Here is a 17,555-nt window from a genome sequence, read left to right as displayed (position 1 = left end):
CACTTTGAGTGGACTTGGGCCAGGGTTTCCCAAGAGTCGGTGAGGATGTTACATTTTTTTCAAGGAGGCTTTGAGGATGTCCTTAAAGCATTTTCTCTGCCCTCCTGCGGCTCGCCTCCTGTGACGTAGCTTGGAGTAGAATGTTTGTTTCTGGAAGCTAGTATCGGGCATGCGGACAATGTGGCCTGTCCATCGGAGCTGATCGAGCGTGATCAATGTCTCGATGCTGGGGCTATCGGACTGAGAGAGAACGCTGACGTTGGTGCGCCAATCCTGCCAATGAATTTGCAGGATTTTGCGGAGGCAGCGTTGGTGTTACTTCTCCAGTGCTTTGAGGTTCCAACTGTACATAGTCCATGTCTCTGATTCATATAGGGGGGTGTGTATCACTACCGCTCTGTCGACCAGGAGCTTGATGCCGGGTTTGAGATCCTGGTCTTCAAACACACCACCTCGGGCGGCCGAAGGCTGCACTGGCACACTGAAGGCGGTGTTGGACTTCATCATCGATGTTTGTCCTTGTTGATAGTAGGGTCCGGAGGTATGGGAAGTGGTCCACATTGTCCAAGGTCTCGTCATGGATCTTAATAATCGGGGAGCAGTACTGTGTGGCGGAGGCAAGTTGGTAGAGAACCTTTGTCTTGCATGTGTTTAATGTAAGGCCCAGACACTCGTATGCCTCAGTGAAGATGTCAACAATGGTTTGGTGTTCAGACTCCGAGTGTGCACAAACACAAGCTTCATCTGCATATGTAATTCAATGAACGAGGTTGGAACAACCTTGGATCTGGCCTGGAGGCGACGGAGGTTAATCAATTTCCCGCTTGTCCTGTAGATTAACTCCACTCCAACGGGGAGCTTGTTAAAGATGAGGTGAAGCATTGCAGCGAGGAAGATTTAGAAGAGCGATGGTGCGATGACGCAGTCTTGCTTGACCCCAGTCAGCACTTGTGTTGGGTCTGTGGTGGATCCATTGGTAAGAATCATGGCTTGCATGTTATCGTGAAGGAGGCGGAGGGTGGTGACAAATATTTGAGGACAGACAAATTTGAGAATGGCACTCCATAATCCCCCAGAGTTTTCAGAAAGCCATGTAGAGAGGTTGATGCTGCTCACTACATTTTTCTTGGATTTGTCACGTGGTGAAGATCTGGGAGGAGCTTTTCAGCCACTGGGAAGAGCTGACATGAGGAGGGTTCTTGCGATGATTTTCCCTGCGGCAGACAGCAGGGAAACTCCTCTCTAATTACCGCAGTCAGACTTGTCACCTTTCTTGAAGTTGGTCACGATTACGGCATCTCTGAGATCCCCCGGCATGCTCTCCTCCTTCCAGATAAGAGAGATGAGATCGTGGATTCATACCGAGTACTTCTCTACCATGCTTTAGTACATCTGCTCCTGAGGCCGTGTTTTTTAGATGTCGGACGGCCTTTCCAAACTTGTGCTGGGCTGGATTGTGCCGAGGTAGTAACGGGTAGCATGTTGTGGAATGGAGTCAAGGACACTCGTGTCAAAGACAATCTTGGTTGAGGAGATCTTCGAAGTGTTCCTTCCAGCAGGCACTGACTGCCTCTCTGTCCTTGATGAGTACCTCTCTGCTCTTGGCTCTCAGTGGAATAGGACCTTGAGTGCTTCGGCCGTAAGTGGTCTTGACTGCATTAAAAAATCCATGCACGTCGTGATTGTTGGCTAATTGCTGAATCACCTGTGCTTTTTTCACCCACCATCTGTTCTTTAGGTCCCGAATTTTTTCATAGAATCATAGAAATTTACAGAACAGAAGGAGGCCATTTCGGCCCATCGTGTCTGCCGGCCGACCAAGAGCTGTCCAGCCTAATTCCACTTTCCAGCTCTTGGTCCTGTAGGTTACGGCACTTTAAGTGCATATCCAAGTTTTTGTTAATTGTGGTGAGGGTTTCTGCCTCTACCACTCTTTCAGGCAGTGAGTTCCAGATCCCCACCACCCTCTGGGTGAAGACATTTCCCCTCATATCTCCTCTAAGCCTCCCGCCAATTACTTTAAATCTGTGTCCCCTGGTTGTTGACCCCTCTACCAAGGGAAACAAGTCATTCCTATCTCATCTATCCAGGCCCCTCATAATTTTATACACCTCAATCAGGTCTCCCCTCAGCCTCCTCTGTTCCAAAGAAAACAGACCCAGCATCTCCAATCTTTCCTCATAGCCACAATTCTCCATTCCAGACAACATTCTTGTAAATCTCCACTGCATCCTCTCCAGTGCAATCACATCTTTCCTGTAATGTGGTGACCAGAACTGCACACAGTACTCCAGCTGCAGCCTAACCAGTGTTTTATACAGTTCAAGCATAAACTCCTTGCTCTTGTATTCCATGCCTCAACTTATAAAGGCAAGTATTCCATATGCCTTCTTAACCACCTTATCTACCTGGCCTGCTACCTTTAGGGATCTGTGGACTTGCACTCCAAGATCCCCTTGTTCCTCTACACTTTTCAGTGTCGCTTTAATGTGTATTTCCTTCCCTTGTTTTGTTGGACTTCGGCCTTCAGCTGCCTGTAGATCTGCTTTCTTTTGCTCAAGTTGTGTTGTTTCTAGTTCAAAAATGCCTTGTGTTTGCGGTTTATTAGCTCCTGGATCTCCTGGTCATTCTCGTCGAACCAGTCTTTCTGGTAGAGTAACCAAGAGTCTCTTTGCTAATTATGGTGGACTTGAGGGCAGACCAGGCACTCTGCGGCTTTGGTTCATTGGAATTCATCAGGTTGGCCGTGAGGCGTTGGCTGAATAGGACTTTCTTTGCAGGGTCTTTGAGTGCTTCAGCATTGATTTTTTTCTGCGGCAGTATTTCTGTTGCCCTCGCCGTTTTGAGGCTACATTGATGGAGATAACAGAAAGGATTAGACGGTGGTCAGTCCAGCAGTTGTCCGCTCCTGTCATGGCACGAGTGATGCGGGACGTCCTTGCGGTCCCTCGCTCGGATGGTGATGTAGTCTAGCAAATGCCAGTGCCTGGCCATTACGTACTCCAGCACTTAAATGTTTACTTTGTCAATATTAAAAATTGATTGTTGAATCATATCAAAATCTGAGCATTGTTAAAATTCTGTTGGAGCCCTATTCCAGAACCTTGCAATTAGGGAAGTGGTGGATGACCCAGCTTAAATGTCAGTCTTGGCTCCACGGCAGCACGTGCCTCTGAGTCAGAAGATCATGAGTTTCAAACCCCACTCCAGAGACTTGAGCACTTAATCTAGACTGGCACTTCAAGTGCTGTACTAAGGGAGTCTTTCAGATGAGAACATAAGAAATAGGAGAAGGAGTAGGCCATACGGCCCCTTGAACCTGCTCCGCTATTTAATATGATCATGGCTGATCCGATCATGGACTCGGGTCCACTTCCCTGCCCGCTCCCCATAACCCCTTATTCCCTTATTGGTTAAGAAACTGTCTATCTCTGTCTTAAATTTATTGAATGGCCCAGCTTCCACAGCTCTCTGAGGCAGCGAATTCCACAGATTTATAACCCTCTGAGAGAAGAAATTCCTCTTCATCTCAGTTTTAAATGGGCGGCCCCTTATTCTAAGATTATGCCCCCTAGTTCTAGTCTCCCTTATCAGTGGAAACATTCTCTCTGTATCCACCTTGTCAAGCCCCCTCATAATCATATATGTTTCGATAAGATCACCTCTCGTTCTTCTGAATTCCAATGAGTAGAGGCCCAACCTACTCAACCTTTCCTCATAAGTCAACCCTCTCATCTCTGGAATCAACCTAGTGAACCTTCTCCGAACTGCCTCCAAAACTCTACAGTATTCCAGGTGTGACCTTACCAATACCCTGTATAACTGTTGCAAGACTTCCCTGCTTTTATACTCCATCCCCTTTGCAATAAAGGCCAAGATTCGATTGACCTTCCTGATCACTTGCTGCGCCTACATACTAACCTTTAGTGTTTCAAGAACCAGGATCCCCAGGTTCTGCAGTAATGCAGAACTTTGCAATTTTTCTTCATTTTAAATAATAACTTGCTCTTGGATTTTTTTTTCTGCCAAATTGCATAACTTCACACGTACCAACATTATACTCCATCTGCCAAATTTTTGCCCACTCGCTTAGGCTGTCTGTCCTTTTGCAGTTTTTTTGTGTCCTCACACATTGCTTTTTCTTCCATCTTTGTATCATCAGCAAAAATGGCTACGTTACAGTCGGTCCCTTCATCCAAGTCATTAATATAGATTGTAAATAGTTGGGGTCCCAGCACTGATCCCTGTGGCACCCCACTAGTTACTGATTGCCAACCAGAGAATGAACCATTTATCCCAATTCTGTTTTCTGTTAGTTAGCCAATCCTCAATCCATGCTAATATATTACCCCCACCCCCGTTAACTTTTATCTTGTGCAGTAACCTTTTTTGTGGCACCTCGTCCAATGCCTTCTGGAAGTCCAAATGCATGAGAACTTCAACGAGACACCGTCCATCCTCTCAGGTGGACGTAAAAGACCCCAACGCGCTATTAGAAGATTTATTTCATTGCTGTTTGTGAGAACTTGCTGTGCATAAACTAGCTGCTGTGCTTCCTACATTTCAGCAGTGACTAAGGGCCCAAGTTTCCACATGATAAAAAACGGGCGCCTAAAAAAAAATCGCGATTCTGGAGCGCCCTGCAGCTCCTTGTCTGCCTGGCGCGGCGCCTAGGGGGGCGGAGCCTACACTCGCGGCGATTTTGTAAGTGGGAGGGGGCGGGTACTATTTAAATTAGTTTTTTTCTTGCCGGCAACGCTGCGCGTGCGCGTTGGAGCGTTCGCGCATGCTCAGTGTGAAAAAAACATTGGCACTCGGCCATTTTTGTAGTTGTTTGTAGCTGTTTAATTTTTGAACATTTTTTTAAATAAAAGCACAGTAGCACTTGCAGCCTTCTCACTGCCTCCTCCACCCTCCCCCCCCCCCCCCCCCCCCCCCCCCCGCGGGAAAAAACGGGCGCCTCCTCTCTTTCCTCTCCCCCCCCCCCCCGCGGGAAGAACGGGCGCCTCAGGCTGACTGCAGCATTCTCCGTGCCTGAAGCACTTTCACACAAGTAGGAAGATGGTTTATTTAATCTTTTCTTTGCTTAGAAATGTTTATTCAGGTTGGATTTATTTGTATAATATTTGTAGAAGTATAAATAAGGATTTATTGTAGAATTTAATGACTTCCCTTCTCCCCCCCCCCCACCTCGTTCTGGATGCCTAATTTGTAACCTGCGCCTGATTTTTTAATGTGTAGAACAGGTTTTTTCAGTTCTACAAAAATCTTCACTTGCTCCATTCTAACTTAGTTTGGAGTATGTTTTCACTGTGGAAACTTTCAAATCAGGCGTCAGTGGCCGGACACGCCCCCTTTTGAAGAAAAAATTCTGTTCCAAAGTAGAACTGTTCTACCTGACTAGAACTGCAGAAAAGAAAATGTGGAGAATTGCGATTTCTAAGATAGTCCGTTCTCCACCAGTTGCTCCTAAAAAATCAGGCGCAAATCATGTGGAAACTTGGGCCCTATGTGTCTAAAGTACTTATTTGGTTGTGCCCACATGCTGTTTGGCCCTTGGAACTGTACCCCACAACCTGCTGCATCTTTCTTCTGCACAGTGCTGCCCTAGTACATATAGCTTTGCTAACAATCTTACTACGCACTAAGATAATCTATGAAGTAATGTGTGAGCTGACTGAATCTGATAATGTAAAAGTATTAAAGGTTAGAAATAAGTCATCTCCAATCTTTCCCTTCTCCCTAACCCCAGAAAGAATTATAGCTTATTTTACAGTACTCTTTCAAGGATGGTGCGGGTTGAACTTCCCTTATCCAGAACTCCCTTATCCGGCACCACCCCGTGTCCAAAATCATTCCCGGCCACCAGGTGGCGCATGTGCCGAATTCCGACATGAACAAATTGAAGTCCTTCCTCGCTGCCGACTCCTGCAATCGCTGGCCTGACCCTGCGATCCACCGCCCCCACCCCCCATGATCTCTCTGCCGCACTCTCAGTCCTAAGTCAGTCAGCCCCGATAAACCCTCGCGCAGTTACCTGTACCAACCAACTTAACGTGACCAATTCCTCATCTGGGAAAAAACCCTTATCCAGAACAGGCCAGGTCCCGAGGGTTCTGAATAAGGGAGGTTCAACCTGTACAATTTCTGTGAAAGATTAGATCGCAGAAATTAGATTTTTTTCTTTAATATGACCTGCAATAAAGCGTAGAAATGAACTCTCTTGTGCTAAAATATGTAAAATATTGTTGAGGTAGTGTTGAGGTGGATTATGCGTTTTTGGAGGGTAAATTGAATCTCAGTACAGGGGCATGTGGTCTGTTCTCGTTCATTCATAAAGAATTCAACGACCGTTCGATTCACTCCCTCTGGGATCCACCTCCCCCATTTTCTCGTTATTTTCAAATGCCTGTTTGTCTTTGTTCTCCTTTCTGATGAAAGGTTTCATGCTCCAGGTCAATAACCGGCTTTTCCTTGTAAAAATGCTGAAAGATCTGCTTTGTAGTTCCTGTATTTTTATTTCAGATTCGCAGCATTTGCAATTTTATTTTCCACCTGCATATATCTGTTGGTAACCAGCAGTTTTGGTTTGACCAGCTTTTTGCTTCATGTATAGCTAAATGCCAGTTTACATAAAATTACATAGAATTTACAGCACAGAAACAGACCATTCGGCCCAACTGGTCTCTGCCGGTGTTTATGCTCCACAGTGCGTCCTCCCACCCTACTTCATCTCACCCTATCAGCATATCTGCAATAGGACATAGACAGGCTAAGTGAGTAGGCAAAAATTTGGCAGATGGAGTATAATGTTGGAAAGTATGAGGTCATGCACCTTGGCAGAAAAAAAAACAAAGAGAAAGTTATTATTTAAATGGAGGAAGATTGCAAAGTGCCGCAGTACAGCAGGACCTTGGGGGTACTTGTGCATGAAACACAAAAGGTTAGTATGTAGAAACAGCAAGTGATCATGAAGGCCAATGGAATCTTGGCCTTTATTGCAAAGGGGATGGAGTATAAAAGCAGGGAAATCTTGCTACAGTTATACAAGACGTACAGTTTTGATTTCCATATTTACGAAAGGATATACTTGCTTTGGAGGTAGTTCAGAGAAGGGTTCACTAGGTTGATTCTGGAGATGAGGGGGTTGACTTATGAGGAAAGGTTGAGTAGGTTGGGCCTCTACTCATTGGAATTCAGAAGACTGAGCAATGATCTTATCGAAACGTATAAGATTGAGGGGGGTTGATGAGGTGGATGCAGAGAGGATGTTTCCACTGATGGGGGAGACTAGAACTAGAGGGCATAATCTTAAAATAAGGGGCCACCCATTTAAAACTGAGATGAGGAGAAATTTTTTCTGAGGGTTGTAAATCTGTGGAATTCGCTACCTCAGTGAGCTGTGGAAGCCGGGACATTGAATACATTTAAGACAGAGATAGACAGTTTTTTAAACGATAAGGGGTTATGGGGAGCGGGCAGGGAAGTGGACCTGAGTCCATGATTGGATCAGATCAGTCATGATCGTATTAAATGGCGGAGCAGGCTCGAGGGGCCGTGTGGCCTACTCCTGCTCCTTTTCTTATGTTCTTGTATCCTTATATTCCTTTCTCCCTTGGTGCTTAACTAGATCTGTGGATCTCAACGTGGGGTGCATGAGCCACTGGAGGTCCAGGGGATCCGCGGAATAATGTGACCATGACCGTTGCTGTGAAGGCGCGGATCGGGCGCCTGCTCTTGGTTTTTGTCTGCTCGAGCGGTGCAGTGAGAGCTCGCGCACAAGGGAGTTCGATGTCGGGCACCATGGCTGAGGCAGCTCTGGAAACGGACACATATCCGGATTTGTGGCGCCTTGGACTGACTGAGAACCCCAAGAGAATAGACGAGAGACCCCAGAGACACCGGGAATGGATTTGCAGAGCTGGGGCTAGGGGAGGGGAGGAAGGAGCCACCACGGCAGCCTTGTCCATGGGCCTGGAATGATGATCAAGTTGAGCTTTGTTCTAAAGCCACTGACCTGGTTACTGGCAGTATTCTGATGGCAGAAATGGTGTACACTAGGCAGCGTGTCAGTGATATTCCAGCGAAGACAGGCAGAGGGAGAAGAAATAATCCCTGCAGCACTCAGTAGCTGTCCAGTGAGAAGGCGGGCAGTGGAGAGTTACACAGGGACGGTCCCAGTGTTCCCAACCTCTGGGCCTAATTCCACTCCAGGAAGGGCAGGGCGGTGTCCTGCGGTGAAGTATTCAACAGTCATGTTGCTGAACTTGTAGGGTTACCTTAGGGAGGGGACGATAACATTTTTCACATCACCAAACACATCAATGTTCATTATATCGGACCAGCCCTGCCAAAATTTCATGCAAGTCCCTTTAACAGGGCACTGATGAACTTTATATTCAGAAATGTAAATATGCAAGGAGTTTATAGTGCTTTCATTTAGATGGGGGGGGGGGGGTCCGCGATTACTAATCCATTTGAAAAGGGGTCCTTCAACCTTAAATGTTTGAGATCCACTGATTTAGCTTCTCAATTGTCGCTGAGAGCATGCAGAAATCAAACGGAAGGAGCGTGCGAGAAACCAGACTCCCCGCCCACCCTTTCCTTCAACCACTGCCTGTCCCATCTGTGACAGAGACTGTGGTTCTCGTATTGGACCATACAGCCACCTAAGAACTCATGCTAAGAATGGAAGCAAGTCTTCCTCGATTCCGAGGGACTGCCTATGATGATGACCATTGCATCTGTGCTATTCGTCTCTCCTACTCCGTGGTAGTAAGTTCCACAATCTCACCACATTCTCAGTAAAGAAGTTTCTCCTGAATTCTCCATTGTAGTTCCTATCATTCAATTGCAGAAGCCATTTTGAAAGTGACCTCGGTCTTAAAAGAACTTTTTTTAAGGTTAAGTAGTACAGAACAAAGCAAGGGGCTCAGTGGGTTATAAGTCTCTCTGCCTTGTATTCCCATCAAAGACTAAATATACCAAGTGTGGCATCAGAAACCCCTCGTGGTATATTGCAGCGCTGGTTGTGTTGCCGCACTTTGAATCTTGTGCAGCTACGGATAAATTTACATGGCTCTGCAAACTGTGAGATTTTTTCCTAAGTAGATCAGCAGTAGGGAGGGAAGCACATGCTGCCTTTTTAATTGGCTTGTCTGTTTTTATTCCCACCTCTTGTCCACTGATTCATGCCAGGGTATCTGGCCCTCAAATTCCAAGTAACACCATGCTGTTTGAATCAGTATTTCTTATTTGCAAATTGCATCCTGTTTTCAAGTTTTGTAACTTGAGGCTTGGAAAGGACTGCTCTTAGAACTGTTGATTGGCGGGTAAATCGTAAGTCAGGATAACGAGATGTCCGTATGTGTTAGTTAATGGAACATGGATAGAATTTGTATGTGGCCTGTGAGGCTCCATGGTATGCTGCAACAGTGAGTGTTATAGCTACTTTTGACTAAGAATGGTGTTGCAGCCCAGCCTGTTCCTGTGCTGGCCTTGCTTTAGGTATTGGCTGTGACTCAGTGGATAGCACTCTCACCTCTGAGTCAGAAGGTTATGGGTTCAATGCCCACTCGAGACTTGAGCACACAAATCTAGGCTGACTTTCCAGTTCAGGACTGAGGGGTATAAAAGATCCCATGGCACTGGCATGGCGCTCTACTTGGAACTCCTTCACGGCAAACGAGCCAAAGGTGGGCAGAGGAAACCCTCAAAGCTTCCCAAATAAAGTGCAGCATCCCCACTGACACCTGGGAGTCCCTGGTCAAAGACCAAGAAGAGCTGGGGTGTTATCCAGTCTGTGGTGAGAGCTGAAGGCGATGGTTTTGTTTAATTGGTGGAAATTACACCTTACCCAAGATTGGATGTTGGGAAGTATCCTGACCATGCAGGTGGGTTGAGGTAGAGCTGGGTGTTATCAACACCATTATCATAGGCAGTCCCTCGGAATTGAGGAAGACTTGCTTCCACTCTTAAAATGAGTCCTTAGGTGGCTGAACAGTCCAATACGAGAACCACAGTCCCTGTCACAGGTAGGACAGATAGTCGTTGAGGGTAAGGGTGGGTGGGGCAGGTTTGCCGCACGCTCTTTCCGCTGCCTGTGCTTGATTTCTGCATGCTCTCGGCGATGAGACTCTGTGCTCAGCACTCTCCCGGATGCACTGCCTCCACTTAGGGCAGTCTTTGACCAGGGACTCCCAGGTGTCAGTGGGGATGTTGCACTTTATTAGGGAAGCTTTAAGAGTGTCCTTGTAATGTTCCCTCTGCGCACCTTTGGCTCATTTGCCGTGAAGGAGTTCCGAGTAGAGCGCTTGCTTTGGGAGTCTCGTGTCTGGCATGCGGACAGTGTGGTCTGCCCAGTGGAGCTAATCAAGTGTGGTCATTGCTGGGGATGTCGAGGACGCTAATGTTGTTGCGTCTGTCCTCCCAGGGGATTTGTAGAATCTTGCGGAGACATCATTTGTGGTATTTCTCCAGCGACTTGAGGTGTCTACTGTACATGGTCCATGTCTCTGAGCTATACAGGAGGGCGGGTATCACTACAGCCCTGTAGACCATGCGCTACAGTCGGCACGCAAGTGCAGTAGCTCCAGGCGCCGAACTGTGGGGGAGGGGCCCGAAGCACGCAGCCCCTAGCCCTGGCCCAATGGCCTCACTGGGGCTCCTCCCACGGCCAGCTCCTGCTCCCCGCCTGACCAGACCAGACACTCGCCCCCCCCCCCCCCCCCGCTGACCAGACCCGACCCGACACTCGCTTCCCCCCCCCCGCCCCGACCCGACACCCGCTGACCCCCGCCCCGACCCGACCCGAGACCCACTCCTCCCCCCCCCCCCCCGACTGACCCGACCCGCGTTCCTGTTTCCCGACCCGATGCCCCCCCCTCTCTCTCTCCCTCCCTCTCCCTCCCTCCCTCCCTCCCTCCCTCCCTCCCTCCCTCCCTCCCTCCCTCCCTCCCTCCCTCCCTCTCTCTCTCTCTCTCTCTCTCTCTCTCTCTCTCTCTCTCTCTCTCTCTCTCTCTCTCTCCCCCTCCCGCTCAGCGGCACGAACGGCTGCAGAATTCTCCCTGGCTGAAGCACTTTCACACAGGTAGGAAGATGGTTTATTTAATCTTTTCTTGGCTTATAAATGTTTATTCAGGTTGGATTTATTTGAAGAAGTATAAATAAGGATTTATTGTAGAATTTAATGAGTTCCCTTCCCCCCCCCCCTCCCCCCCACCTCGTTCTGGACGCCTAATTTGTAACCTGCGCCTGATTTTTTAATGTGTAGAACAGGTTTTTTCAGTTCTACAAAAATCTTCACTGGCTCCATTCTATTTTAGTTTGGAGTACATTTTCACTGTAGAAACTTTCAAATCAGGCGTCAGTGGCCGGACACGCCCCCTTTTGAAGAAAAAATTCTGTTCTAAACTAGAACTGTTCTACCTGACTAGAACTGCAGAAAAAAAAATGTGGAGAATTGCGATTTCTAAAATAGTCCGTTCTCCACCAGTTGCTCCTAAAAATCAGGCGCGAATCATGTGGAAACTTGGGCCCAATAAGTCACCTTGTTCTGATACTAGCTATTTAAATTGTGTCAGCTGTGGCTCAGTGGGTAGTACTCACGCCTCTGACTCAGAAGATTGTGGGTTCAAGTCCCACTCCAGAGACTTGAGCACAAAAATTCTAGGCTGACACCCCCAGTGCAGTGCTGAGGGAGTGCTGCACTGTTGGAGGTTTCATCTTTCGGATGAGACATTAAACAGAGGCCCCCTCTGCTCTCGGATGGATGTAAAAGCTCCCATGGCACTTTTTCAATGAAGAGCAAGGGAGTTATCCCCGGTGTCCTGGCCAATATTTATCCCTCACTCAACATAACAAAAACAGCTTGATGTTTGTGGGAGCTTGCTGTGTGGAATTGGCTGCCGCATTTCCTACATTACAACAATGGCTACACTTCAAAAGTACTTCGTTGGCTGTAAAACGCTTTGGGATGTTCTGAAGGGTGCTATATAAATGCAAGTCTTTTTGCTTTTCAAATTTGGTAAAGGGATAGTATATGTTTAGTGTTTCATTTGCTATAATATGAGCAGAATATGGTACTATCATTGTGGTGGTACTGTTTCTAATTGTATATAATTTTCATGTATTATTTATAGGAATAACAGTCCACTGATGAGCTTTGGAGCAAGTTTTGTTAGCTTCTTGGTGAGTACCCATACAAATTGTGTGTGTGTGTCTATTTTTTGTGTTGATTTTATAATCTACAAGTAACAATTAATCTTTAATTATTAGACCTTCCTTTGCTGCAAGTTGAATGAAATGGACACATTTCTACATCAAATCAAGTTCGCACAATGTAAGAGAATTCGAATCCGACACACAATATGGTTGCAACTAAACCGTTGATTGTGTTCGACCAAGTTTTGGCACACTCCATGTCCATGCTGAGAAATAAACAATATTACCCGCTTTTCCTCTGGGTAGAGAGTCGTAACCTTAATCACAAATTGTGAATGAAAGCTCAAGATCTTTAAAGGCCTCAAGTCACGCAGTGACTATGATGATTCATTATAGTGTGATCAGTTATTGTGAGCAAGACTCCGAATTGAAGCATTTCCTGAAAAAATACCAGATGGCCAACTTGCTTACTACTTTGGGTCCATTGTTCCGTTTCCTATCTCAATAACCTTATTAAGTAGTCCTTGCCAACAAAAGAATCTTTCCTTGCTGACAAAGCTCTTTCTTTCTCAATGTGATCCAAAGCCTGAATCATCCTGGGATGAGCAACTTAACCATTTCATAAGACCGTAAGAATTAGGAGCAGGAGGAGGCCATACGGCCCCTTGAGCCTGCTCTGCCATTCAATAAGATCATGGCTGATCATCGAACTCAACTCCACTTTCCTGCCTGACCTCCATATCCCTTGATTCCCCTAGAGTCCAAAAATATATCTAACTCAGTCTTGAATATATTCAAAGACTCAGCATTCACAGCCCTCTGAGGCAGAGAATTCCAAAGATTCACAACCCTCGTTACTTCAGGGTACAGTATAAGTCTACAAATTATTTATTAGTCAAAAGAAAGCAAAAACTTTAGTCATATGAGATTAAACCTAATCCTACTTGTATATGTATACAAGAATAGGGTATCTTGCAACATGCACGTTTCAGGTTGGTTCTGCATTCTGTTCTTGACCAGTTGGACAAGTACTGCAGTATAAAATAAATCGTCTTTGTTAGAATTCTTTTGGGGTAAAGGTATGCTTCGTTGCAGGTTATGGGGTGGGTAAATTGTACAACATAATGTATAATTTAGCCTAATATAATTCATCATAATTGCTTAGTTATCCAGATTGAGAATTTAAACATAGTTTCCAACAAATAAGTTTCCTTTTGAAAGTATAGTTTAATTTGAAAGTGACAGCCAAACGATTCAGTGGGAAATTTTCCAAACTGGCTAGTATTAAAAGCTATGGAAGATCAATTCATTTTCTACAATTGGGAATAACACTAAGGGCTGGATTTTCAGTTGGAGGCTTCCTAGGGTGCCAATGGCGGTGGGGCAGTACAGTTTGCGTCTGCAGCCACTAAACTCTCTGGCTGGGCCCTGAGTGAGATGTTCCACACCTCTTTCGGGGCGCTCGGCCGGGTGACTAACTGAAAATCCATTGCTAAAGGGCTGGCTTCGGAGCGCCTTAAGAGAGGCCTCCCTGTAAAAAATAAAAATCGGGACACAAAACATTCCCAATATATTACCGACCCCAAATAAAGATAGAAAATCACACTTGCTTCATGCGGTCACTGCCACTGGAACAGCTCGGACCGCCCGCTTTCCCAGGCGATCCCACTAGGAGGCGCTATGGATACCGCTTCAACCAAATTTCCCAACGCTGTCAAAACAGTGGACGTTGCACACCGGCGTGATGCTCCCGGGTGGTACCGCTCAGCGCCGTCGCAAAACTGGCACCAAATGTCCCGGCGGGGTGCTGGCTGCCTGGGCGGTAATTATTTCCAGAGCCATTTCCGACCCTCCAGAGGCGGAATCAAAGCGCAAATCCAGCCCTAATTGTCTAAACCATAGTTTTGTAGTGCTCAAGTCTCTGAATTTTGTCTGATGGATAAAATATCAGGTATGAGAGAGCAGACTAGTTAAATGAACCGTTTCAAGCTATGGTTAGAGACTAAACGCAACTTTTCCTCTGCGTCCTGCTTTACCACCCAACAAACTTTGACAAATTGACCACTTTCATACACTAGGATTTGCAGTCCCATTTGTAAATTTAATCTATATAAAGATGAAACCATTATCTCCCACGTTCATATGTTTTGAGGATAGCGTTTGTCTCTTAACTTTGGCTGTCCTGACTTGGTTCTCATTGCTCATAGCTCTGCGGGTCTGGTGGGTAAAGCATTTTATGGCAATGATTTTACTTGGCCAAAAGACATTATTTTACAATAAAGGATACAGTGAGGCCTCAGTATTTCACGTTTTGCAATTGGTTAAGTATCCACTGTGTCAGCCAGTGGCTCAGTGGATAGCACTCTCGCCACTGGGTCAGAAAGATGTGGGTTCAAGTCCACTCCAGAGACTTGAGCACAAAAATCTAGTCTGACACTTCAGTGCCATACTGAGGGAGTGCTCCACTATCGGAGGTGTCGTCTTTCGGATGAGAAGTCAAACCGAGGCTCCATCTGCCCCCTCGGGTGGATATAAAATATCCCATGGCATTATTTTCGAAGAAGAGCGGGGGAGTTATCCCCGGTGTCCTAACCAATATTTATAGATGAGCTTATTTGCACTAGCAAAATTGTCTGATAGGCTCTCCATGATCACATGACTTGATTGATGATTGGTCACCTTGGAGGATAAGACACACCCAGCAGTTTCTCTGGAATGTGTAATTAGAATCGCCCAGCCCAAGTTCTGAGTGACTTTGCAAAGTGTAATTCGAGCCATTCTGACTTCCGACCCCAGACAGGATAGAGCTAACCCATCCCAGCCCAAGTTCCTGACGCCCTCCCCAAGCCTAAGTTCATGGGTCCGTTTCCCTCCGCCCCCAGCCCAAGTTCATGCATCTCCTAACCCCTCCCCCAAGCCCAAGTTGATGAGTCTCTTCCCCGCCCCACCCCCTCCCCCCCAGCCCAAGTTCATGCATCGGCACAGCTCGGGCAGGTGGTGGCACAGCTCGGAAAAGCACGATACTAACCACACGGGTTTGAGGCGTCTGCGCATGCGCGGGAGGACGGTGACTGAGTCCAGATGGGCAGCGGTGTGTAGGTGTCGGGGGCGGAGTCCAGCGCGTACAGGGGGGCAGAAGGCCGTTCAAAAAGACGAGTGCAAATAATCAATGAATATTTATCCCTCAATCAATATAACGAAAACACATTATCTGGTCATTATCACATTGCTGTTTGTGGGAGCTTGCTGTGCGCAAATATATCTGCCGCGTTTCCTACATTACAATGGTGACTACACTTCAAAATTGGTTCATTGGCAGCTAAGCCCCATGGGATGTCCGGTGGTCATGAACGGTGCTACAGAAATGAAAGTCTTTCCCTTTTTTTCTTTTCACTGAGAGATTTACTTAGTGTAAGGAAAATATCGCATGTGGCCGCCTTGAGTTGAGCAATCTTGCTGATTAAGCTGAATTGACCCGAAACGCATTAACACTGGTTCCAGATTTGAACTGCTGAAAAGAGACTAAAATTAAAATCCGTATGCAAGTATGGTATAGTCATTTAAAAAATAAATTCTGTTCTATGAGACTTGCAAAGCAGGCGATTAGATTCTCGCTACTCATCACCAACTAGCCAAGATTAAGATCCTCTTACTTGGAATAGCAGTCACCAGTGAAGTGAAGGAATAATGGAAAAGCACTTATACAAAAGCAAAATACTGCAGATGCTGGAATCTGAAATAAAAACAGAAAATGCTGCAAATCTCTGGGTTTAGGCACTGTTGTTTTGTGTTGTAGACTTGGCCTACTTAATTTTCATAGAATGGTACAGCTCATTGTGCCTGTGCCAGCTCTCTCTAAAAGAGCTGTCCAATTAATCTCACTCCTTGTGCTTTCCCCCTCGACCTGCAAATTTTGCAGGCCAGGTAGATAAGGTGGTTAAAAAGGCATACGCAATACTTTCCTTTGAGTCGAGGCACAGAATATAAGAGCAAGGAGGTTATTCTTGAACTGTATAAAACACTAGTTAGGCCACTGCTAGAGTACTGTGTACTGCCTGGTCACCACATTGCAGGAAAGATGTGATTGCACTAGAGAGGGTACAGAGGAGATGACGAGGGTGTTGGCAGGACTGGAGAATTTTAGCGATGAGGAAAGATTGGATGGGCCGGGGTTGTTTTAGAAATATAGAAAATAGGTGCAGGAGTAGGCCATTCGGCCCTTCGAGCCTGCACCACCATTCAGTATGATCATGGCTGATCATGCAACTTTAGTACCCCATTCCTGCTTTCTCTCCATACCCCTTGATCCCTTCAGCCGTAAGGGCCACATCTAACTCCCTTTTGAATATATCTAACGAACTAGCCTCAACAACTTTCTGTGGTAGAGAATTCCACAGGTTCACAATTCTCTGAGTGAAGAAGTTTCTCCTCATCTCGGTCCTAAATGGCTTACCCCTTACCCTTAGATTTTGACCCCAGGTTCTGGACTTCCCCAACATCGGGAACATTCTTCCTGGATCTAACCTGTCCAATCCCGTCAGAATTTTATATGTTTCTATGAGATCCCCTCTCATTCTTCTAAATTCCAGTGAATATAAGCCTAGTTGATCCAGTCTTTCTTATGTCAGTCCTGCCATCCCGGGAATCAGTCTGGTGAACCTTCGCTGCACTCCCTCAGTAGCAAGAATGTCCTTCCTCAGATTAGGAGACCAAAACTGTACACAATATTCAAGCTGTGGCCTCACCAAGGCCCTGTACAACTGCAGTAAGACCTCCCTGCTCCTATACTCAAATCCTCTCGCTATGAAGGCCAACATGCCATTTGCCGCCTTACTGTCTGCTGTACCTGCATGCCAACTTTCAATGACTGATGTACCGCGACACCCAGGTCTCGTTGCACCTCCCCTTTTCCTAATCTATCACCATTCTGCCTTCGTGTTTTTGCCACCAAAGTGGATAACCTCACATTTATCTACATTATACTGCATCTGCCATGCATTTGCCCACTCACCTAACCTGTCCAAGACACCCTGCAGCCTTTTAGCATCCTCCTCACAGCTCACACCGCCACCCAGCTTAGTGTCATCTGCAAACTTGGAGATATTACATTCAATTCCTTCGTCTAAATCATTAATGTATATTGTAAATAGCTGGGGTCCCAACACTGAGCCTTGCGGTACCCCACTAGTCACTGCCTGCCATTCTGAAAAGGATCTGTTTATTCCTACTCTCTGCTTCCTGTCTGCCAACCAGTTCTCTATCCACGTCAGTACATTACCCCCAACACCATGTGCTTTAATTTTGCACACCAATCCCTTGTGTGGGACCTTGTCAAAAGCCTTTTGAAAGTCCAAATATACCACATCCACTGGTTCTCCCTTGTCCACTCTGCT

The 17,555-nt window shown here is 46.4% G+C and overlaps 1 protein-coding gene across 1 annotated transcript in view; it reads left to right on the top strand.

Moving 5' to 3' along the window:
• Positions 1-17,555, top strand: part of ttc39c (tetratricopeptide repeat domain 39C) — a 140,211-nt gene that overhangs the window by 16,978 nt on the left and 105,678 nt on the right. Inside the window, exon 2 of the mRNA XM_070896814.1 lies at positions 12,141-12,189. Within this exon, the coding sequence (XP_070752915.1) occupies positions 12,141-12,189 (49 nt within the window). The remainder of the gene's footprint in view (positions 1-12,140; positions 12,190-17,555) is intronic.

This window comes from Pristiophorus japonicus, chromosome 1 (assembly GCF_044704955.1).
Source record: "Pristiophorus japonicus isolate sPriJap1 chromosome 1, sPriJap1.hap1, whole genome shotgun sequence".
In the NCBI taxonomy this organism is placed as follows: domain Eukaryota; kingdom Metazoa; phylum Chordata; class Chondrichthyes; family Pristiophoridae; genus Pristiophorus; species Pristiophorus japonicus.
This window is presented reverse-complemented; position numbering and strand designations above follow the sequence as displayed.